This window comes from Strix uralensis, chromosome 19, assembly GCF_047716275.1.
Source record: "Strix uralensis isolate ZFMK-TIS-50842 chromosome 19, bStrUra1, whole genome shotgun sequence".
Classification (NCBI taxonomy): Eukaryota; Metazoa; Chordata; class Aves; order Strigiformes; family Strigidae; genus Strix; species Strix uralensis.
In genome coordinates, this window is record NC_133990.1 from 7,654,675 (window position 1) to 7,679,199 (window position 24,525).

Here is a 24,525-nt window from a genome sequence, read left to right on the forward strand (position 1 = left end):
ACTACTAATTAATGGTGGGATTGCATATAATCTGTTCTGTCAGGCTGCTATCATTTAATTAGCATAGAGCTCTTTGCAGCATAGTTAACACAGAGTGAGAAGAAAGTCTTCCTCTTCTCCCTGCTTGGCTGGCACGGGGGGTTCGCAGAGGGGTGAAATGTATCTGTCCTGTTTTCGGAAAATGTGACATGTTGGGGAAGACAATTTCCAGTGGAGATCAAGAGAAATGACCACAAGCAAGTGAGTCTGTCAACCCATGGTCTGCAATACCAGGATTTAATTTCTGCTGTTTGTTGGGGACTCTGAATTAGCAAGCGGGACTTTGAGTATCCCACATCTTAAAGAAGTCTGTTGATTTCTTCTGGTGTCAGTCTATTCATGCACCTAATTCACTTCTAGGATACTGAATGCCCCATCATAGAGGTACCTACAGTCCTTTAGAAACCTCATCCTAAATTCTGCTTTTAGTGACAGACTTCGGACCTCATTTCCACTGAAATCAGAAGTTTGACGTTGGTTTCCTTAGCTCTAGACTTTAGTTTTACATCAGCTGCAGATTTTAGCTGCAAATGAAAAGCTCTACAGCAGATTTGGAAATGTAGTGATTTTGTATGTAAAAGGTTCATGAGAGTGCTCGAGTACTAGTTTATAAGCACAGTGAAGTTTTACAAATGAAATGCAGGTAAATCTTTCGATACATTAATTTATCTTGCTTAGCTATTCAGTCTTCATACAAAAAAAGCACATAAAATTATTTTCCTATAAAAACATTAAAATGTTTCAAAAAAAAAAAAAAAAGAAACTAGGGCACAAAACAGAACCGAGACAGTGTAACATTAGCTATAACAGAAATATATGTTGACTGTCTGGGTTCACTTTCTGTAAAGCTTATTACTTTATTTTTTACTGCTACTGAAGTTTCATCTCATTATATTTAGTACATATTTAATTATGCTACCCAAAAGAGTCTTGTATAAACATTTTTTACATCTATATAAATAACAAGCACATTGCTAAATAATATAGTTAGTAGGAAGTTCATATAATAATTTTTATGTCAGTTCATTGTATTTGATAATCATCCCAAAAAATACTTGGTAAAATATCATAAGCAAAAAACAGCTTCAATTCAAGTTTTTAATTTGACCAAGTATTTTTCCATAGATGATGTCTGAATTTACTCTGATGAAGATAAATTTCATTTTATAGCTGTACCCATGTAAAGTTTAAATAAATACCTATATACATATGCATATATGTGTGTGTCTTTCTTATATTCCATCCTTCCTTCCTTCCTTTGTTTCTCTTCTTTTCTTTCTTTCCTTCTTTCTTTCTTTCTTTCTTTCTTTCTTTCTTTCTTTCTTTCTTTCTTTCTTTCTTTCTTTCTTTCTTTCTTTCTTTCTTTCTTTCTTTCTTTCTTTCTTTCTTTCTTTCTTTTCTTTCTTTCTTTCTTTCTTTCTTTCTTTCTTTCTTTCTTTCTTTCTTTCTTTCTTTCTTTCTTTCTTTCTTTCTTTCTTTCTTTCTTTTTCTTTCTCTTTTTCTTTCTCTTTCTTTCTCTCTTTTTTCCTTCCTTCCTTCCTTCCTTCCTTCCTTCCTTCCTTCCTTCCTTCCTTCCTTCCTTCCTTCCTTCCTTCCTTCCTTCCTTCCTTCCTTCCTTCCTTCCTTCCTTCCTTCCTTCCTTCCTTCCTTCCTTCCTTCCTTCCTTCCTTTTCTTTCTTTTCTTTCCTTCTTTACTTCCTTTCTCTTTTCTTTATTTCAAAAATCCACACAGTAACAGGGCTTTGAGGGATATATTGCTGAAATAATTCTTGCATCAAATTTCTAACATCAGACCTGAAGCTTCAATTTGGGACAATCCCAGAAGATACGCAAATTATTCCCTATACTGTCATATCTCCTCCAGCAATTTGTTGAGAGTTTCGTGTCTATTGTGTTTAAGACACTGTTTACAAAATCATAACAATTAAGGACTGTTTAAATTAGATTTATCCCCAGTAGAAATATATGTGAGGAAATTAGAAAATAATCAGAACTCTAGAATATAACCTACAGAACAAATAGACACATTACGTACACTGCTCGTTCTGCAAAGCAGCAGGGCTTTAATGAAAGTGGAAAGAGAGGTGAACCAGGTAGTCTGACAGGACTGGACAACATAGTGCCATACAAGTTGCCATTTGGGATGGGGATACCAGTTAATGATTCAGCTGCTTTGAGCACCAACTTTGTAAGGCAAAGTACACAGATTGTTGTGCCACAATACAGCTCCGGTCACACAATTAAAAAGCAGATTGGAGCAAAGTCATTAGTGAATCAGGATCACCATTTACCTTTCTTGACCTGAGAATTTGCTAACAGTGTCCTACAGTGCAGAGCCAACCCCTGTGCAGGGGATGTATTGGTTTGTTTGGGCCATGACTGGACTTAAGCAATGTGCCTAGCCTCTGATGGCATGTGCTGACCTTCCTTTAGTCAGTGATGCAGGGGGCAGGGAACAACCCTGGGGCTGAGAGCAGATAAAGGACTTCAGTGGTACATAGCCAGTGGCACACAGTCACACATAGCCATTTCAGGATGGGTGATTTGTTTCTCTCAGTGACTAGAGCTAGTTTGGCTTACTCACCTTGCTTGCCTGCTGCCAGGACCAAACATGCTGATGCATTTTCCTTTTTGAACCAGCTTGCCCTCCATGCAATGGCAAACTTTGAGCATGAAGCACTCACAGAAGTGGAGGGCGTTAACAAGCTGACAGTTTTCAATTCAATGGTCTCAAATTCATTAAGAACGAGTCGTAGTCCCAGTTCTGCTTGGCTCTACATGCTGGCTGCTCTGGTGCCAGAGCCATGTGTTTTCTGCATTGCCATGAAAATGCAGTGAACTCAAGGGGAAGTGAATATATCTTTTGCTGTGATTCCTAAGTGCAATTCTACTTTCTGTAGTTTTTCCTTTGATTTTAATTGGTAACATTATTCCTCTCACCCCATGTTGTAGTGTGGAACTATGTTATGTTCAGTTAAGCTCTTTGCGTACTCAGAAGCATCTTTCTTCGTAGGATTCAGGTATATTATTATGCTGTGTGTATACATTGCAGCATTTAAGGCCATCACCTTGCAATATGTTGGTGTACCTCATCCTTTTTGCATCTTACTCCTTCAGATTGCTGCTCAGTTCTCAGCCACAAGCCCTGAAAGTCCTAATCCTAGCACTGTCCTGATATGCAGAGGTTTTTTTATCACTGACTGAATTTAAAATCCTACATCTCCAGCTCATATAAATGAGAATAGCTATTCACTGGAGAGCTGCTGATTTAGACCATGGAGGATCTGACCTGGAAATGTATAAACCTCTTTGAGATTCTTCATGAGAGATCCAAAAGACTATTAATAACACTGTTTGTAACATAAAAAAAGAAGTGTGAAAACACAGATAGTTCCCCCTGCAAACACTGAAGATATATGTTATAAATTTTAATTCGAGTCTGTGAACATCAGTTCTTTGCCTGCTATAACAGTATGTCACTTCCAGGATGGCTCAGGAGGTGCTAAGTCTTGGCACAGAAGGCTACCAAACGTCATCAGCTACCACCAGATTTTTCTGAGGAATGCAGTTCTTTGTAAGAGCTTGCATCAGAACTGGAGAAGATTTTGTGTCTGAACCTTCAAATGGCTGAGCAGAAGGCAGTGTTGGGGGAGCAGTGTGTGCTTTGACAGAGGACTGAAGCTATGCTGAACTGAAGCTGAGCAGCAGAAGGCTTGGTTGTATCAGCTTCTCCTAGGTGACATTGTTTGCTTTCTCTGGGTGAATGTTTTTAAAGGCATCTGTTGAAATGTCTTGCAAAATTCACACAACATATGTGCAGACTCATATGCAAATATGGAGCACATCCCTTTTGCCACTTGAGCTTTGTTTAAAACTTTGCCATAAATTCACTTTTTTTTTGTCTTGGGTATCATCTGCTCCTGTGCTTCTACATGAAAGGTTCTGCGCCTCATGTAAACACACTTTGAAACAGAAACTGTCTTCCAAGAACAGGGGCAGAGCAAGACACTTCACGAAGACTTCAGATCTAATCTCCACAACACAAGTTTCCAGCTTTAGAAATCCTGAAACTGCTTCTGAGCCCTGTGCTTGCAGAAAGTTTGCAAAGCACTGACAGTGAACTAAGGGTCTCCCTCAACTTAGAGTGACTTTCTTTCCTTCATAGATTACAAAGCAGTCCAGTGTATGCATAAAGCAGAGAAGTGAATCCGTATGTCCACTCGGAGTCTGGCTGTAATTACAATCTCCAATGCATAGAGTGAGATGTAGCAGGTAACGTGTTCCTCTGTTCCATCAGTGTAGGCAGTGCTCCTGGTTCCTCGGGTGCAGAGCTCTCTGCCACATCATCCAGCACCTTCTCAAGTTTTTATGCAAGAGTCTTGCCTGAGTGGAGCAGGGGAGCCTTTCTGAGTCTGGCCCATGAGTCCCCTGGTTTTCATGAAACTACGACAGGGTTTGGACTGACCCTACAATTCTGGCTCCTGAAGCAGAAGAAATGCACAGTTCTTGTTTGGTAGGTGTCCAAGAAGAGACATTAGAGCTGCAAAGGAAGAGTCTCTTTCCACAGAGATGCCTGCTCCCTTCCTGAGCTTATGTCAACATTGTGCAACCTAGAGAGTCTTTGGCAGTGCTGTGCCATGCTACCCTCCACTGGCTGGAGCAACATGGCACTCCGGTCAGCACACTGTGAAACACTGATGCTCAGGATTTGCAACTCAGCATTTGCAGAGTTGAGCCCTCTCCTGCTGAATTAATCAGAGAGACACTGGCAGAATTTTAAGATGTTGCATTGGCTGTAAAAAAGTGTGGTTGCTTCGAGGCTGTAGCAAAGAGAATTTAGAAACAAAGCAGAATTACACTACTGGATGATGCTCCCAACTCTCTTGTATGTGCTATGCACTGGGTGGGCTTCACTTCCTCCATGTTCCTCTGTAAATAACTTTGCAAATGGTGCCCAGAACGCATGTTGTATCAGAGAAGCATAAAACAGCATGTGACTGCAGGATGGTGGTGAGGAAAATGTGGAGTAATACTGACTTTCAAAGGTAATCCCAGTAATCCTGAGCTACTGTCCATTGTCCAGTGGTTATCTCCCATCGCCCAGAATGTAGAGATGGACTGGAAAGAGTGGGAATGCTGGGGAACAAAACAGAGTACAACCTCAGCTGCATTGTAGGGAATGAGGAAACCTTCTCATTTACATCCTGTTAATTATGTCCTGCATCTTCCATAGGAGCCAACAAACACCACAAACAAAAAGGAGAGAGACCAGAGAAAAGCATGACTCAGATACATTGCAGGAGTGAAGAGCTACTAAGAAACTTCTGCTGAACTGATCCCAGAATATAAATTGCACAAGATATTTATCCTTACTAGAGTCTCTCAGTTCTATGATTTTGCCCTTAAACTACATTATGCAAAAGACATCTGAAATTATCTTTGGTCATTTCAGTTTATCCCTTATTTTGCTGAATGATGGGTAGTGAATTTCAAGGTGACTTCTCATTTGCCAAAATCATTACAGTTTGTTCCTCACTGACTGGATGGAAAAAGCAGTAAGAAGACGTACTGATTTTGAACAAGCCCATCACATAAATGCATGGCACTTAATTTCACACACCTCATGCAAGCAGTCAATTAATGCTCCTGCTTTGGCACTGAACACAAATTCCATACATATGACTGGCTTATTTCAGCATGTCCAAACCTCCATGCAAAATGGGGATTAGATACAGGTTCTGGCTGAGAAATTTGCAAGGAGATGTTACCCCAGGGTCCTTGCCACACAAGCACAAATAGGAGTGGGGACATAATTTCAATGCTGATATAGTCTCTCTTTACTGGATAATATCTAATCAATTTTTTCCAGTGGTCTGATGAATATGATGCACTTCCTAATCCTGCAGTCAGTCTATTAGACAAGGATTGAAGTCATCAGCAAGAAAATAATATTCTCAGAGAGATGACATATTAGCTATATGCTCAGTTGGGGCTATGTTCTTTTTGCCAGACAATAACCCTATTCCAGGAGTGCAGAGACATACATGAGCAATAGGAAAGAAGAGTTTATTAACCAAGGTGGTTATTGCATTTTTAAGAAGAAATTTTCACCATTGCTAAATTCTGTAAGAAAGTGCCTCATAATTTCCCAGAACTGGGAATAAAATTATGCTCTAGTGGAAAGCTGGGCTGTTACTTTTCTGTGGGGTGGCTGACACTGGCTGTCAGCTGTTGAGCCCAGATGACAGCATGCAGGTGCTTGCTGAAAGGTGAGAAGTCCCTGTTCCTGACAGAGCAGTTTCCTTCCCCCTCACCTTGCTGTGCTGGCAGTGGTGGGGGATCGCACAAGATGCTGGTGCAAGACGTACTCAAGGAGAGGGGAAGCTGCTCCTCTGCTCACAATCATACCCTGGACATAGCTGGGAGAGTGCACTGCTGTGGTTTGTTCTGCAGGAAGCTTTATTGTGAGGAAGCTCATGGAGCAGCAGAGTGCATGGAATCAGTGACAACAGGGGCAGGAGTGAGCAAGCATTGGGGTTTGTTGACATGGTAGTTGTAATTCAAGTGCCTAAATATGGGTGTTATCAGATAGGTCCCACATCACTCCTTTCAGCACTTTGTGGGTATCTTAGATACCCTGGCATATCCCAAATGGCTCAGGTACCTCTTGAATTGAGCACAGGGTGTGTAACTCTGCTGAGAGTTTCAGAGGAGTGCTCTGACCATGCTGGCTTTGGGAAATCATGAGCAGGTTTGTGCCAGAAGACAAGACTGCCTCAGCCTGCCTTTGACTGAGAAGCAAGTGTGCAACATGAAGGATGGGTGACATAAGGTATAAAATATCTAGGGGAAGTCACAGTGGGAAAAAAGTTGTGGGGGGCAGCTCTGCATTCCCACATGCAGACATATGTGGGAACTGCTGGGTCAATTCTAGGCAACAGAGAGCACCAAGGACGCAGTGAAAGGTGAGCATTCAGAGAGGAGGAAGATGCTCTGCTGTCTAATGCAAACAGGACTCCACATAGGAGAAAGGCAACAGGGGAGGAGATGGCCTGTCTCCTGCAAATATTTTTTTGCAAGAAACAGTTTAATTTGTGATGCGGGTGTAGAAAAATGTATGCTGAAATATCTGCACTCTACTTGGGTGGAGTTTGTTTTAAATATTTCTGGAAGATGGGAGAAGTTAGCAAATGTTTGGACACTGCACAAAGCCAACACATTTGTCAGGGTAAAATTCCCCTGCAGCTCTATTTCTTTTGGACAGAATTTGTGCTTTAATTTCAACTAGTCCATGGTTCAGAGGAGGTAAGAGGGGTCTTGAGGTACATGAGTGCATTATGAAGCACATGTTGCATTGCTCTTCATGAGCACACTTTAGAGGGGTGTACAACAGGAATGTATGAACCCAAGACTTGGGCATTCTGACACTTCTCAGCTGTATCAGAGAATTTAGTCCTCTGATTTCATTTTCAGACCATACTTGAAGTGGCCACCTCCTTGACCTTTTGATTCAGCTAATGCAATCCCATCACTGCTGCAAGCTCCCACAGAGCCCACTGTAGTCTGTTCTAGCTTTGCTTCTAATAATTGAAGCTCCTGCTAGTTTTAATACTCCTGTATCTGCCTATTTTAATATCTGAACACCCGAGTGTTATAAATGCAATTCAACAGGTCCCTTGGCTGAGCTGATGAAAGACCATTTTCCATACAGCTTGCCGCAAAGGACCTTGATTTCAAAACTGCAGATTGTCTGGACTTGAATGTTAACATCCAGGCTCAGCACTAATCTTTATTGACAGCGTTCTCAGCATTAGCATCCTGACAGTGGGCATTTTGACACTGGCTGGGAACTTCCTCAGTGACCAACAAAATGAAAATAACTAGAGGAGCATACTCCACACCTCAGGGATGGTACCTCCTTTCCTGCCTCAGGAACCTCTCCAAACCTTGTCTTGTCTTCTGACTGCACGTGGATGTGCACCCTACAGATCCAGTTCACACTTTTTTGTGTGCAGGGGAAGCATGGACATCTCTAGAGCCCACCAGAATCCCGTGGGCCATGGACCAGATTTGCTCAGAAGCCTTCAGGTTCAGAGCATCAGTGAGAAATCTAGCACGATGAGAGAGCAATTTGATTATCAGTCTGTTAAAATAACACCATAGACTCGTTCCCATGTCTCTGAGGGTGGGGAAAGCACAGCTTGCTGGGCTAAAGGTGGGCGTTGTTCATGCCAGCTGCAGTAGGGTCTGTCCACAGCACGGTAACACAGCCCTCCACGGTAAGTGAGGTGACTAACAGTCCACCAGATCCACTGTCCTGCTGTGGGGAGAGCTGATTTGTCCAGGCACTTTCAAGGCAGCAGTTTGCTTTTCTCCATAATCATTGTGGACAAGGAATGCCACAGGATCCATTTTTCACTGATCTGCCAGTGCCAGTTTGAATTATGTCCAACAGCCTGTCATGGAGGCTGGCTCAGATACAGCTCTTCTCCCTGCCGGAGTTTGTTGGAATGGCTTGCCTCTCCCAACTTCGTTTGGTGCACACTGTAGACATGTCTTTCTCTGTTGTCTTTTTTTGCAGACAAGCCACGAATGAACAACATTCTTACTTCTGCCACCGAACCCTATGATCTGTCCTTCTCACGGTCCTTCCAGAACCTCTCTCACCTCCCACCATCCTATGAGTCTGCCGTAAAGACAAACCCAAGTAAATATTCTTCTCTGAAGAGACTAAGTAGGTGTCAGCTCATTTCATTTCCTTTGTATCTCATTTGCTTGTAAGCTCCAGTGGGCACATTGTTAAGACAACAACCTTCTTCCCTCTGTCATTGTGCTGCCCAAGTTGACATCTCCGGTAACGATTCTTTTGGCTGTCACTTCCCATCAAGGAAGATCATAGAGAAAGAGTCACTTCATTACTGTGAGAGCACATGTGGTTATTTGCTTACTGACCTCCTTGCTGTGCTGCGTCCCACTGCTCCACCTCGTATTTGCTCCTGATAGAGTCATCTGAGAATCCTTTTTCTTTCTGCCAGAATCGAGATGAACCAAGCTGCCTCAGATCAGCTGAGCTCACCTCGGTGTACCCAGGGCAGTTACCTCACCATCCAGGGGGGTAGCTGGAACCAGATGACAAATCCAGGCCAAGAGAAAGCTGCTGAAATGGTTGGGAGCATCTATTTCAGTAGGACCGCATCTGCCTGCCTTGAGCAGTGCTGCGATCTGCCATGTTTCATGATGTGTGTGTCCAGATCTGGTCCCGACCTGTGCTGTACACTGATCCATGGTGTGTCTCTGATATTTCAGCATGTTGCTCACTACCCTGTTCACGCTAGTTAGTATCTGTTCTTTCTTGCTGTTTTATGTATTGTATTGTTCTGCCAACTTTCCTGTAATGCTCCATCCCATTACCTTCACTGATGGCAAACTCTTCAGCTTTGGTGAGATTATGAAATAAGTGATATTTGTGCAAGCAAATGTTCTGTTCAGACTGACATCAGGTTTATAGTATGTATGTTTTCATGAGCATTTTCTGGATGCAGCCATGTATTCACACTGCCTAATTTAGGGAATTAATTTAAGTGTTTATACTTACAATAACTTCACTGAAGGTAGGTGAGGATGAGGAGCAGATCTTACTTCTTTAGTCTATATAAGATCTGCATTCCCAATTCAGCCAGCTGAAACACACTAAAAGAAGTGTCAGGGAAGCCCCTGGACTGTCCATAAGAAATCCCTATGGAAGATTTTTCAGAAGATAAAATGGAGTGGAAGTGTAGCACATAAAAGTCTCAGCCCACTCCTTGGCACTTCAACGTGGGACTTACATACATGTGTAACATCTGATGTGCTTAAAAGTAAGCATACGCTTAACCATTTGGAGAACAGAGATGAGATATTTTGTGATTGGAGCCTGCCCCTGTCCAGTATGCCACGTGTATAACCTTGGTTCTGCCGTGAGCTTTGTTCCCTGGTAACATTTGGACCTCATACTGCCAACCATAAGCATTTTCACCTCACTTCATCTGAGCGATAAACTTGAGCATCTTTAATGGTACTATCTGATATTCGAAAACCCTTGAAATCACAGCATTGTAATATTACTGATTTAAAATGTTCCCATTTTGAGGTAATAGGGTTTTTTCATTTCTCAGCACAAAAACAATACCCTCTGGATAGCCCCAAAACCTGCTGTTTCATTTGTAATTGATTTGGAATTTTCTGGGATATATACTTCCTGTTCAGAATCTGGAAGATCTCTGTCTTGGCAACATTGAGAACAGGTCAGACAAGTGCTCACTAGGAACAGCAACAATGGCTGCTCCATGCAGGGGATGGTCAAGACCTCTTCCAGCCTGTGGTTCATTTACTGCTTTACATATTGTGCATAGATGCTCAGTGAAATCTCCTTGAGCTCCATATTAAAGTTACTGATGCATCTTATTGAAACCTTAAAAACCCACAAATGAATGCTAATTGAAACTCGTGGGCCTTCCACAGCCAACATCTGGAAATATATGTCAGATTTGATCACTATCTTCTACCTACTTCTACAATGGTTACCTGACTCACACTGAGTATAAATTCACTCACACCAAGCACTGCCATTCGTGCACTGAGCAATACCTTACTAAGTGGAGTCTTAGCAGTCTGACCTACCAGGTGCAGAAAGTTTTGCTCAGCAGTTGAGGAAAGCACAGGTCCCTACCTGTCCAACCTGCCCCTCAGTAGATCACAGCAGAAGGGAATAAGTATTGAACTCCAGCACTGCATTTCCTAGATATTTGTCTAAAATGACAAAAATAGGCTTGTGTTAAGGTGCCAAGATTAAATGTCCTCAAGAATGTGCTGAGCATATTCAGCATCCCTCTCTTGAGCCTTTCCTGACCCTCTGGACAGTTAGCATCCCTGCCCCCATTCGGAGGATACCTGACAGTTGACATGAATTTAAGAACATTAATCTTTGGCTAGAGCAGGGTTCATTCACCTTAACTTTTCAGCAGCATCAACCCTTGAAGGGAATCCCTGCACACTGCAATGGAAATACTATCTATTTACCCATCAGTGGCAGGTCTAGGTATAGTTTGGTCACCTTTGCAAGGCACCACCCTATCCTCTTGCAAAGCACCTGACAAATGTCACACTATGTTTGAGTAACTAAATAAGCAGTTTCATCTCTAAAAGTACTAAGCACTCCATGCTCCCACTGGGCTTGCATATACTCAGCACCTCTAGAATCAATGAATCACTTTCTTATAGCTGGTCTTCTCCAGAGCCAAAGGAAAATAGGCACCCAGCTCCTAGACTTTTGCTTGTAAAATGCCAGAAATATCATTTTCCTATTCTATATGAAGGAGGGAAATACAACACAAAATCTGGAAGAAATAGTATCTAAATGCTGGGCTTTGCAAATGAATTATTGGGGGTTTATTTTTCATATTTAACATTACTTGTTTCTAATGAAATGCCTGACACGGTTAAAAAAAATGAATGTTGTAAAGAGCTCATTAACAAACATAATATTTCTATTCAAGTAAAACAAAAGACATTAGATACTTTTTTAATGTGTGTTTCAGCCATTTGTCTGGGTTTCTTCAGGCTTGTCAGACAGCTAAAGGTCACTTATTTTTCCCACAGTTAGCAGAAACAGATAGTGAAAGACAATTTGTGCCCAAGAACATCTAAATTGAATAATCAAGGCATATCCAGGAAAAAATAATAGTTAGTGTCTCTTTGCTAGAAATGAGGAGACAGAGCTTAGCAAGGGTATGGTCAGATCCACCTCACCCTACTTCAGCCGTCCAGCAATTGGGCATCTTGTCTGTCTGAGGCAGGCGTCTCTATGATCAGTGAAGGACAGTTGAACCATATGAACCCTCTGAAGGTCCCAGTCTCTCACTGACACCAGAGTTGTTCTGGTAAGCTACCTAGCTCTTTGCTGGATAACAACCCTAATTTTTGATGTCTAGAGCTTGATGAAGTACATCTCACTTAAGGAGACTCCTCTAAGTGATTTGTGGAACAAGGAAGAGCTCAGCTATACCTGCTGCCTGCACCTGTACATCCCTGGGGAATGTGCCCAGCTTGGGGAGGGGAGCTCCTCACTTCTGGATTTGCAGGGCATGCACTCACCTCTGCTGGCATTTGACTAAGAAAGAAACACCATGGCTTCTTCTCCTTCCAGAGCAAGGGCTTGAAGATGGTCCAGGCCTTTTAGGTGCAGTAGGAAACAGGTTGCTGGCTGCATAGTAGACAGCCAGAACCAGGTCCCACGCAAGCACTGAGCTTTCTGCTTCCATGTCTGTTTACCTCCTCAGCTCTTACTTCAAGGCACAGACAAGAGGAAACTTGTCTGGAGTTGATACCTGTGAAACCAGGTAGGAGGATCTCTGAGGGACAGAGTACCACCTCCATGGGAAGCCCTATGCCAGCTTTGCCCTGGCAGCCCTGTCAGGCTGGCTCCTGGGAAGAGCAGGGAGGGGCGGGGGGGGGTGGGAACACATGGCTGAGCAAGAGCAGCTGTATCAATTCTGTCCTGCCCAGTGCCCCAGGGAATTTCTGTTTCCAGCTAAGTGAAAAGGTCAGTCAGGAAGGAAGCGAATATTTTCAGGCCTATTAAACCACTTGGTATTGGCTAAAGAATTGTCACAAATGACTAGGCAGCTTGAAAATGTTAAATTCCAATTAAAACAGGAGAGACAAGCCCAAAGAGGAAATACACTGGAACTGCAGAGAAAGAAAAACAAAGAAATTGCCTTTAAGAAAAACAAAAAAATTACTAATATATACATACAAGTATGCACATATTTAACCATGTTAACATACAACCGTGGGAAGAAAAAATATCAGGTTTTCCACATTCTCTTCCCAATATGCCACAAATGTACCTTGTTTCTCTAATTACAGTGTCAGAGGATCTGTGCTCTGCCTTTCTGTGATGGCATCTTAAAGATGTTGAGGTGAGATGTGTGAGTAAGAGCACTCATGTGGGGCTCTCCCTTCAAGTGGAAGAAAAAAGAGAAGCTGTCTGAGAGCAAATCAGATTATATTAGAGCCAAGTCAGATGAAGCACTCAAACACTCCTGGATTTTGGTGAGACCAGCCCTGGCCAATATTCTAGAAACTGCCAAAGGAGGAAAGAAAGGGTGAAAAAAACCCCACACCTAAACCAATGAAAAAATCCCAAAAATTGTGCAGAAAATGTGATTTCCAGTAATTCCACTTCCAAATATTTGAAAAACATAAGTGGAATGACCCAAAAGTATGAGATAACTGAAAAAAAGAGAAATTTCTGTCAATCAATACACCAGTGATTTCTTTGTGTCTGCTCATCATTTCTGGCCTTTTGTAATCCACTTAGGACACATCTTTGAATTTTTAAGCACATCCATGAGGGAGAAACATATTTGACTGTAGTTTTATTTTGGCTAAAGTTACAAATGTCAATTATAATATGAGCATCATATGAAAAGATAAGGGGTAGCAGTATCAGAGCCTCACTATGCCAGTGAACTTGCTGGTGCAATGAGGATAAGATTAATCAGGCTGGATGGTTTCAGGTCCTGGAGACATTTTGATTTTAGCAAACTATGCAACTAGATGTCCATAGTTCCCACTCCCACCAACTGGGTGACACACCTGGTGCCTCCAGTCTCAGAAGCCTGGAGCTGTATTAATGTCATTGCTTTCCCTGGGCGCAGGAATGCTGTGGTTACAGAGCTGTGCTGAGCTTCTCCCTCGGCACGAAGGCATGCGTGTGTTACAACATGCTCGGCCTCTCATCAAGCTACAGAATCACAGAATCAACTATGTTGGAAGGGACCTTGAAGATCATCTAGTCCAACTGTTCACCCAGCACTGACAGATCCCTCAGCGCTATGTCAACCTGCCTCTTGAACACCTCCAGGGATGGGGACTCCACCACCTCCCTGAGCAGCCCATTCCAACGCCTGACTACCCATTCTGGAAAGAAATACTTCCTAATATCCAGTCTAAACCTTCCCTGGCACAACTTGAGGCCATTCCCTCTTGTCCTTATCACTCATTACTTGGCTCAAGAGACTCATCCCCCCTCTCTGCACCCTCCTTTCAGGGAGTTGTAGAGGGCCATGAGGTCTCCCCTCAGCCTCCTCTTCTCCAGACTAAACCCCCCCAGTTCCCTCAGCCGCTCCCCATCAGACCTGTGCTCCAGACCCTGCACCAGCTCCGTTGCCCTTCTCTGGACACGCTCGAGTCATTCAATGGCCTTTTTGGAGTGAGGGGCCCAAAACTGAACCCACTCATCGAGGGGCGGCCTCACCAGTGCTGAGCACAGGGGTGAGATCCCTTCCCTGTCCCTGCTGGCCACGCTATGGCTGATACAAGCCAGGATGCCATTGGCCTTCTTGGCCACCTGGGCACACTGCTGGCTCATGTTCAGCTGGCTGTCAATCAACACTCCCAGGTCCCTCTATGACTGGCAGCTCTCCAGCTACTCCTCCCCAAGCCTGTAGCGCTGCTGGGGGTTGTTGTCTATGTTCTTCATGACTGGTTCAGCAATGCTCATGAACTGATACGGCCTTTTGGAGGCAACAGCCTGTTCAATGTCTGTTTGGTGCCTGCTTAAAGCAGCTTGCTGTTCATGGGAAACTGCAGTTTCAGATTCGATTCTTTTGAGATGGAAATGTGAAGTTTTTCTACACCTGAAAATGTTCCCAGAAAAGCCATGCCAACATCTACATGTGTATCTCAGCACCATGGGAGGAGGCAGCCTGTGTGAGCTTAGAAACATCTTTGAAATGGAATCAGTTGCCTGAATGTTTTAGACACTACCAGCAAAAGGCCATGCAGACTTCTACACTGTTTACAGGGATGGAAGAGGGAAGTAAAGAATATTTTTAATGCTTCTAATTGGCAAAACTTTCTAAAGTGTAGAGCATGCCACGTGTTTTATCTAAATTATCAAAGAATAACTTCACTTTTAATCATCTGATTCTGCTGCCTCACTAGTAGACTCAGACCACTGTATCCTCACATAAGATGTTTTAGCTCCTGCTGGCAAATACCACAGCCAGGTGTGAGCATCCAAGCACATCTCCATTTGGGATGTTCTCTGCTTTAATTACATTTATTTAGAGTCACTTGGGCAAGTCCAGTGGAACTTCTTTCATCCAGAGCAAAGGCCAAGTGCCAGAGTGATAATTGCTTAGCTCCTTTTCTGCATTCAGCCTCAAACATTATTAAGCCTGTGCACACTTAAGCCTGTGCAAGGCCACATTATAGAATAAAAATGTCTAAAATTACTGTGGCCATATGGAATTTCCCCCCAGTACTTCTCAGGCTTCCTAGAAGGTGATCTTAAAGACACAAGATTTTGAGGTGAGGAGAGCTGCTGTCTGACATTTGCAATGAGATATTCTTCCAAGAAGGTTTTGATTGCAGAAGAAGACCCATTCTTACAATATATACTCTGGAAAGCAAATCCCATCAGCAGCAAGCATGTCAGTACAGGAGAGCTCTGGGTAATCCTCACACCTTGGTGGTGTGTAGGCTGTAAAGAAGAGGTTGGCAACAACAGCAGTGCCAACAGGCCGTGCACTTCAGCACACATGTTCTCAGTACTTTTGAATGCTGAGAAAGGGGGATCAACCATCTTCCTCACAGATCCTCTGGGTTATGTGGACTGTTCGCAGGACTGTGAGGATCAGGGTCCAGGGGGCACTGAAGAGCGCTGAATGTATGGGAGTGAAGATGAGGAAATTAGTCAGTGAGATCATCAGGCACAGGATGCTTACAGCACTCCAGGGTCTGGCTGAAGACATTAAGGCACCAATGTGTAACTGTTGTCTTGTGAGCAAGCTTCTGGAATGTTGTCAGCAGCAATCACGTATCATAAGGCATTGACATTTCTTCTGAAAGCACTCTGCCTCATGGGACAGCCAGCCAATTGTCTTCATTTCTCAGCCAATGTGGTGCATAAAACCTATAGATTTATGGCTATGTCAGAGGAAACAGGAACTTTCCACACCATATTTAACTACTAGGCCTGCTGGATGCCTACAGACACTCTAAGCGTCGGAAGTGGGACCTCACCTACCTCATGATTGCCCAGACTGTTCTGCAGCACAGATTTGCTCTTTTTATCGCTCAAACATCTTCAGAAACTCCATGCATGTGAAATATTCCTCTTTCACGGCCTGATACTTTCCCATCTTATGTCACCTACTACTGAATTAAATACTGGAGCTGAGAAAATCAATGGAGCTCCTCTTTACTATTATTATTATCATGTATCTTTATCATACTCATCTTGTAAGCAAAAGAGTTTCCAAAGGAATTTTATGACAGGTCCCAGGAGCTGGCCAGGACGTATAGGAGATTATGTCTTTACCCATCAACACTTGGCTCAAGATTGGTAGGGAAAGTGTGTATGGGGTCATGCGTGTATGTTCCCAGCTCTGTAGTCTCTATGTCAGACTGCTCCTATGAGGATACTTTGCAAGAAACCTTGTTTCTACTCTAAAGTACAGAAATTTGCTTTACCTTTGCATGAGTGCCCTTTCCTGCATACCAGTGGGTGTTCTGCTGTCTTCTCCAAGGAGAGGATGGCTACCTGCCAGGGGTCTGGGATGGGTCTCACTCTGGGGTCTTCTGAAGTCACTGATGAACCAGAAAGGATAGGAGATGTTTTTGGACAAATCAAGAAAATGTGTCAGACAAAGAAATTAAGAAGTGTCATACAGATGATCACTGTTGAGCATTAAACATGCCTCCATTCCCTGACCATGGAGGCCAGCGTTGTGCTCTTTCACTGATGGCAGTATACTTGTGGTAAGGGACTGATGTTCCGTGCTTTACCCCCTCTCCAGCCACAGGCACATCATGACAGTTCACTAGCTGCACTGGGCTTGAAGCCCAAAAACTTCTAATCCTCCTTCCAGGTAGGTAATCCCAGTACCCCAATTTAAAGCATATGAACATCAAATGGGTTTACCAGAAAGTTTTTGTGTTTCTGTTGTTTTTTTAAAAAATCTGAAATAATTGTGGAGCTGCTTCTTCAAATTACAAGTTGGTTGAATCAGGTCATTCAAGCTGATTAGGATTAAATTGATAAAAGAATTAAAGGATAGATCTGTAGTATACAACATCCTCTCTGAGTCTGAGACATTTGAAAACCAAAAAGAGGATATGTGTGTGTGTGTGCTGAGTTTCCAAGCAACAAAGAGTTCATTTTAGACAGAGAAGAAGCAAACTGAGCCAGAAACATTCCATGGATAAATTCTATTATATCAACCAAGGTGCCTGAAAAAATGGAAAATAAAACCTTAGGCAATGATTCAGTGTCTCAGAGAGAGCATCCCATGCCCACCAAACCTGCTTTGTGATCACATTTACAAATATTCAAAAATAGTTATTAAAAATGCAATGAGGTCACTCATGGATTCCAGATCATATCCACATCTGTGGCCAGAAATGAGGTATGAGTTTTCTCAAATGTAGAATTTGCCTGCCTCATCTCACCTTCCCTGTGCTTTCTTTACAAGTGTATTGTGAAGGTGACATTTGATAATTTCTCCATAACTCACTGTTTGTGTAAATCATGCAATACTATGGTCTGGACTCGACAGCATATGGAATCTGTTGCGTCATGATGCAAGAAGGTGTGATGCATTGCACAGGGACTGTCTGCATGCAATTATCACTCTCTGTCTGTCATAAGCCCGTGGCAACACAACCCACACAGGACTGGCATCTCTCTGACATGGACATCCACTCCCAGGACCAAATGCTGGTAGATGGTCCCCCAGGTCTCACCAGGAGGCTGCTCCAAGGCTGTGTGCTGTACACAGCCCCTTTTCACCCTGTGGAAAAACGCTATGACATTTCTAACTGTTCCCTTTCCTTTCCCACAGCTGACAAAGAGGCTGATGAATACTACATGAGGAGGAGACACCTGCCCGACCTGGCAGCCCGAGGCACACTCCCTATCAACGTCATCAAAATGTCTCAACAGACCAACCACAGGGACAGGCCACGCCGTCCCATCAGGGCCATGTCCCAGGACAGAGTGCTGTCTCCTGAGAGGATCATGCCTGAGGAGTTTAGCATGTCCTATGAACGGATCCTCTCAGATGAGCAGCTTCTGTCTGCAGAACGCCTCCACTCCCAAGACCCCCTGCTCTCCCCCGAGCGGTCAGGGTACCCCGAGCAGTCTATGTCACGGGCATTGTCACACACAGATGTCTTTGTATCAACACCCGTCTTGGATCGCTACAGGATGACAAAAATGCACTCCCATCCTAGTGCCTCAAATAACTTGTACAATACTTTAGGTATGAACCCAACCTCTGCCAAGCGCCAAGCATTCGCCTCCCGACGGCACAACACAGTAGAACAACTGCATTATATTCCAGGACACCACCATCACTACCGCACAGCGAGCAAAACAGAGGTGACTGTTTGATATGACCTCGTGCATTGTAGATACTCATTAAGGACTGGGGTGGCCACAGCACCCCATACTGCAGTGGCCTTATAGGCCAAGATAACCTCTAATAACTCAGTGTCTGAAAAGACTTTTCTGACAGTCCCATCCACGTTGTTTTTAAAACCACTCCTTCATCAGTGACATAAGAAGAACCCAAGCAAGAAAATAGACGATTGTGAGGGATAATAGAGGAAATTTACTGATGTGAATCAGTTTCTGTCAAAGAAAGCCATAGTAGTAGATGGCTCCTTCCAAGGGCTCATCTGCATTATCTCATCATTTCTATGAATTTAGGACTTTTCAGTTGCTACAAGTAGAAGCAGTCTCATGCAGCCCAAGACAGGGAGGAGGAAATACAGCATCCCATCCTGGCAGAAAGGGACCCTGTTCTCAGTCCTAATGCCAGTCCTCATGTTTGGCCTTTCTGTAGCAAGTAGGTAAGCTTCTGTCTTCTGAGGATCATCTCCGGACCGCTCGGTATCAGCCACCATCTGTTCTTCCTCACCCTTGGAGCAAATTCAAGGGCACACTTTCCTAGGGGACTGGCAGATCTAGGGACAAGAATAGCCTGGCTGAGAAATAAAGTTTTAGTTTATATTAAATATACTCATAAGATAAAAATATAATAGTGCCTACAAATCGCCTGCTCTCTCAGTGTAGGAAGTAGTGGGGTTGATGTGTTCAATAAGCACAAATATGCTGAAATGCTTGTTAGACCCTTTTCTCCACTCATTCTAGCATCTTGGCATCTCCAACATGTAAATAGAAAGGAGGAATAGGGTTTCTCTTCCTCCAGCTTCTTGCCACTGCTGAACCTAAAGCATCAGAAATTGTTCAGCTTCACACTGCTGACCTGTGCTGGGGGAAGTCCTGACTCCACTGAGACCCCTGCGAGGCAAGGCTACCACCCATTTCACTGAGCCTGGATATCTCCCCAGAAGTTTATTTTCCTGATAGGATTTTCCACTGGTCCACTTCCCCTGTTTCTGAACATAATTTCTCCTCTCAGTTACAACCTAGAACTCTATATGTAGCAAATCTTTTCCTAGCCCTTAGCATAAGCACAAAGCTGAGGGTGTCTGCCTGCCGAAAAGCAGGTAGGTAATTTTCCATGGTTTACTCTCCATGTAATGCCCCGCTCCGCCCCCCCGAAAACCTTCAAAATTCCAATTCCACTGAGTACTAATCCTAACCATGAAGACAGTTACATTTCATGCATAATAATTATATATCCAGCATAATTATAATAAATGGGCATGTTGTATATCTGATATAATGCTAATTAGATACTGTATATTTGTAAAATCTTTAAAATGTAGACTCATGGGTCCAGAATTTGTGAGGGTTTTATCTTTGGCTTTCTAGCCGGATTGGGCTTTGCTTTGGTTTTTTTGGGTTTGGTTTGATCTTATTATTTTTTTCCTTTTATTTTTGTTCCTATCAAATTCTGTGGAACTAACTCATACTAGAACATGCTTCTGTGGCCAGGAAAGGGTCTCAGAGGTTTTGAAGGCCAGCCAGACCCGGTGCTGTAACTGTTAGTGCTGGACACTCTCCAGTACTCACCATCCATGGTGTGCACTCAAAGTCCCACCACACGTACACACCCATGCTGCCAATCTGAACGGCAGGCATGCTCCCTCCTCCAGGTGAAATGATGACTGACTTCAGGCTGTAAACGCATTCCCATACAGTGTTACTCTTTTCATGCCCTACATTCCTACACTGAGTCTTTTTCTACATGGCTCTTCACTAAACTTCATTTAAATTAGCTCTGCCCTTCTCCCTCTCCTCGAATACCTCCCACCTCCTGGCCTTAATGACATTCCCAGCTCAACACGTTGGTCCTGTAACACACAATGATTGTAGATTGTTGTGAGCTTGAGTCTTGTGGAGGCTTATGATGCAGCACCAGGTTTTTCTGGTGCAGGGTAGGCAGGAGGAGCATGCTGTCTTTCCCTGGTGGGATATCAAGGTAGACCTCAGGGGGGTGGCCATGTGGCCTTTCTCTTTCTCAGACTGTCCTGGGGCTGCTGGTCCTAGTTCATGAGCTTTCTTCTGCCCCGCCTGATGGAGACTATGTTCAGAAAGGACTCCATCTGTGAGAAGTACTGGGGCTTTGTTTGACGGAAACTGAGCTGGGAAGGAATAAATAACAGTCTCCATGGTTCAGATGGTCATTACTACACAGCCTTGGGCAAAATCATTCTGGGCAACAACCAGAATTGTCTATGGATCAGGGTGGCAGTTCATGGCATGGGAGGGATGAGAGAGTAAAGGCTCAGACCTCATCTCCTGACCCCTTCCCTTGATGGACACTTCTCTCCCCTGACTACCTCCAAGCTCCTCAGATCAGACACTGGATATTTCTTCACAGAAGGCAATCCCTGTGAAAATACTGTCCTTGCTGACCTTCCCACAGACTGAAGTTTGTGACTCTTGTGAAGAGAAGAGAAACACACATGGCTGATGAGGAGGCAGTTCTTGCTGGGGTTCTGGGGCTCTTCCGTTCTCTCTTGGCCCAAGCAAAGCCAGGATATTCCCCTCTGCAAGCAGGGAGATGTGAACACTGTGGGAGAGGAGAGGAGAGTCCACCCTAGAGTCTCCAGAAGTTGTGGCAGAGCCAGAGGAGCAGAGGTGACCATGTGAGGCCACGGGTAGGTGAACACTCCTCTCTTTCCATTTCCATAGCTATTTGTCTCAAGCTCTAGTCTTTGTCTAAATGTTCCATTCGTGAACTAAGAAGCTGCTGGATCAGATGCAAATATGGAAATTTTTCACCCAAGTAGCCTGTGCAGATGTTGTGCTGTGCTCCAGGCCATTTGACCTCAGAGCCTTCTCTTATTCTGACTGAAAAATATCACAGGCCCTCTGCTAACTTGTCCTGGGCAATAATCCTCCAAAGAAATCTTAGCCCCATTTCCTCTTCTTTTCCACACACTCAACTGTTTCAAGCAGATAAATCCCACAAGAACCATCAAAAAGCCTTTCCAGGCCAAAACTCTTCAGGGACTCTGCCGCCACCAGAGAAAATTTTCAGCAAATTTCTTTGGGAAGGCACCATGCCCTGGATGACCACAATTTGTTCCTGGGCACCATGTGTTCCCATGTCTTGCTTTGTGTGCTGGAATGGGTTGGTAGCTAAAGCAGTGGCATTTCAGCACGCATAGGTGTTCTTATGTCATTTTTTTCCTTATTCCTCATTCTGAGAGTTTGTCTCTGGAAGGACACTTGGTCCAGGACTGGGTGTCATGATCCACAGCCTGGTCCCCAGCACTTCGGTTCCCCGTGGTCAATATGTGATGATAATGCTAAAATTTTCCCATTCCACGGAGGCATTATGAGAGTTCATACCATAATGTCTATGAAGTGCTTTGAGACCCTCTCACAACAGACACTGTAGAACAACAAAGCATTTTTATTAATATTGTTTGTCACCATTGTCCTGCAACATCACATCTGATGTGTTGCAATCCAGTGTCTGTCCAGAATGAGAGTGCTGGGGTGGGGGGATGCAGTTCCCAGATTTCCCATGGCTCTCCTTCTGGTCAGGGTCCCTAGCAGGCAGCAGCTGTAAGGGATGCTGTTACCTCCACTTTGACGTTTCTGCTGTCTTCTCATGTCTGAGTCACCATACCACTGCACTCAGGAGAAAAGCAGGAAGCAGTCACATTCCTCTGTACAGTAAAATATAATCTGCCTTGATTAATCTAATATACTCTGAAGAATTGATCTGTCTTTTTCTCCAACCCACAGGTGGAAACACACATCTGTGGAGTGTCCAGTTCCCAGAGTGCATGTGCAGGGACTGAGGGAGGGTGATGTAGAAAAGTTTATATTATTTCCTACAAACTGATAATTATTTGCATTCCCCAAGCAGCAATGCATAATAGTGAGCTGCACTGGATTTTATACAACTCTCTCATTAATACAGATACATGTATGTATATGTATATACACACAAACACACATATATATACATACGTACTGTAAAATGCAATCATTAAGTTCTGACTGACCCTGCACCAATCTAAGCTTCCAAACTATATTGAATCACTCTTTGAAATGTGGAAAACTATTTTTAATGAACCACACAGATCACCACATGGAATGGAAATTTTGTCATAAAAGTCTTCTAATGCCAGTGAATCGTGTTTTAAGGAAAAATGAAATATTTTTCAATGTTTTAATGTTCCTTTTATAAATGATGATCTGTTACTTGGGGATGGGGGTGGGTGGGAAGAAACAGGGACAGTTACCTGGGAGTAAGCCCTCCTTTCCTGGCCTAGATTTAATTTCTCTCTACTGTTTTACTAGCCTGGCTGGCTGTAAAGCTGGTCCCATGAACCTGGGCTTCCTGCATGCATATTTCTGTTCTTGTGTTTATCAATCAGAAGCATTCCCACCAGGAATCTGCAAGAGCCTGGCATCAAGTTTTTGCAAGAGATCGGTAGTTTCTGGTAGCCAGGAAGATGTCTTCATCTTATTCCACCACAACAAACAAAATCATCATGAAACAGGGTAACTTTAATTGTATTTGAAGTAAGTGTTCTAATTTGTGATCAATTTGCCATCATGTGATGGAGAAATAATTTGTCTTAGTTTTGTTTCAGATTTAGTGCTTAAGCTGGAAGGAGGGACTCTGCTGAAATATGTTTAACACAGAGATTTCATGTTCAAGTATATTTCAGAGGAGTGGAAAGTTAGTAGGGGAAATAGGTGAGAAAGGGGCTTAAATATTTTCATAAAAAGTGTTGTTAGCAATAAGCTTGTGTTGGGGCTGCTTCTTAGAGAACAGCCACTTCTGTGTTGTATGTCCGTAAGTGAATGGTAGGAGGTATCATTCCCAACCTCTCTTAGCTGCTTCATGGCTGTCAAGGAGGTGCCCTCACCGAGCCCAAAACCCATCTGGGAAAACCAACCTACACTTCACCCGCTGTCAGCCCGGGGGCAAGGGGAGAGTTGGATGATCCTGTTCGAGCATGTTAGTGTAAATCTGAAAGAGATCTCTGCTCTCAGCAACAAGCAAAGCGGCATCCCGTGTCTCTGCCATGACCGCATGATGCCCAGGAGGTCTCCATCCCCACCACCTCTGCTGCAGGGAGACGTGCATCGTGCCACCCTGACCCTCTGCCCACGTGCTTCGTAATGGCTCCTGACCTTCTGTCTGCAAATCCGTTAGACATTTTTGTAGCAAGAATTTCTTGGCTCTGAGAAAGACACTTCTTACTGTAATATTTTTAGTTTGGGGACAATATTTCCTAAGAGGGGTTAAGTGGATATTTTTGTGCTTTAGCCCAGTTTATGGATTCCATGTTTATTATACAGTAGTACTGAAGAGGAAGTACATTTGTATCTGTAACTTTGCACAGACTCTTGGTTAACCATTAAACAGGCTTCAAGATGAGCAGTATTTGACTGTTTTTTCTCTGTATTATTCTCGTTGTTATACTTACCTGTAAAAGCACATTCTGTATGTACTGTAAACAAAAATATTATCAGTTTAGTAAAATTTAGAGTCTTAAGGATTTTTCCACTTTTGTCAGTAACAAATATTTATGGATTAAAAAATAAAGGCAATTTCAACATATAAATTGTTTCTTTTTGATATCTATTGGGAAAAAAAAAAAAAAAGGCCTTTTTCTTGGCAGCCTTCCCAATCTTTGTAACCAGCGTTTGACAGGTAGATATCTATATTTCTGTGTGTAGTTAAATAGCATCTATTAAAATGAATGCTACAAGGTCTGGAAGAGTCATTATTTTTACGTATTTATTTACTGCATTTCATCATCATGCCAGAAAATAGCAGGAGGAGAAGCAAGACATTACTATTTGCTGTAAAATCTTGTCATGCAAGCCTGTAAGGTTTTATTTTAAAGTTGCCCTTCTTTAATTTTGCATTCATAAGCCATGATTCATTCTCCATCTAGAAAGCCTTGTATTATAAAGTCAGAACTTGTGAAATGTCCCATAACACTGTAGGCTTCAACAGAAGCTTTGCTTTTGCTATTGGCAATGCT

The 24,525-nt window shown here is 43.2% G+C and overlaps 1 protein-coding gene across 3 annotated transcripts in view; it reads left to right on the forward strand.

Annotated features, from left to right (window-relative positions):
- SHISA6 (shisa family member 6) overlaps positions 1-24,099 on the forward strand; it is a 266,371-nt gene extending 242,272 nt beyond the window's left edge. The window contains exons 5-7 of one of the 3 annotated variants that reach the window (XR_012631577.1): positions 8,621-8,773; positions 17,931-21,162; positions 22,262-24,099. Coding sequence is in view for 1 of the 3 variants with exons in the window: in XM_074889373.1 (XP_074745474.1) it covers positions 8,621-8,773; positions 17,931-18,481 (704 nt within the window). In the remaining 2 variants the exon portion in view is untranslated. Of the gene's footprint in view, positions 1-8,620; positions 8,774-17,930 lie in introns of all 3 variants that reach the window. The other 2 variants (XR_012631578.1, XM_074889373.1) reach the window with 2 other exon arrangements.
- The last annotated feature ends 426 nt before the right edge of the window (positions 24,100-24,525 follow it).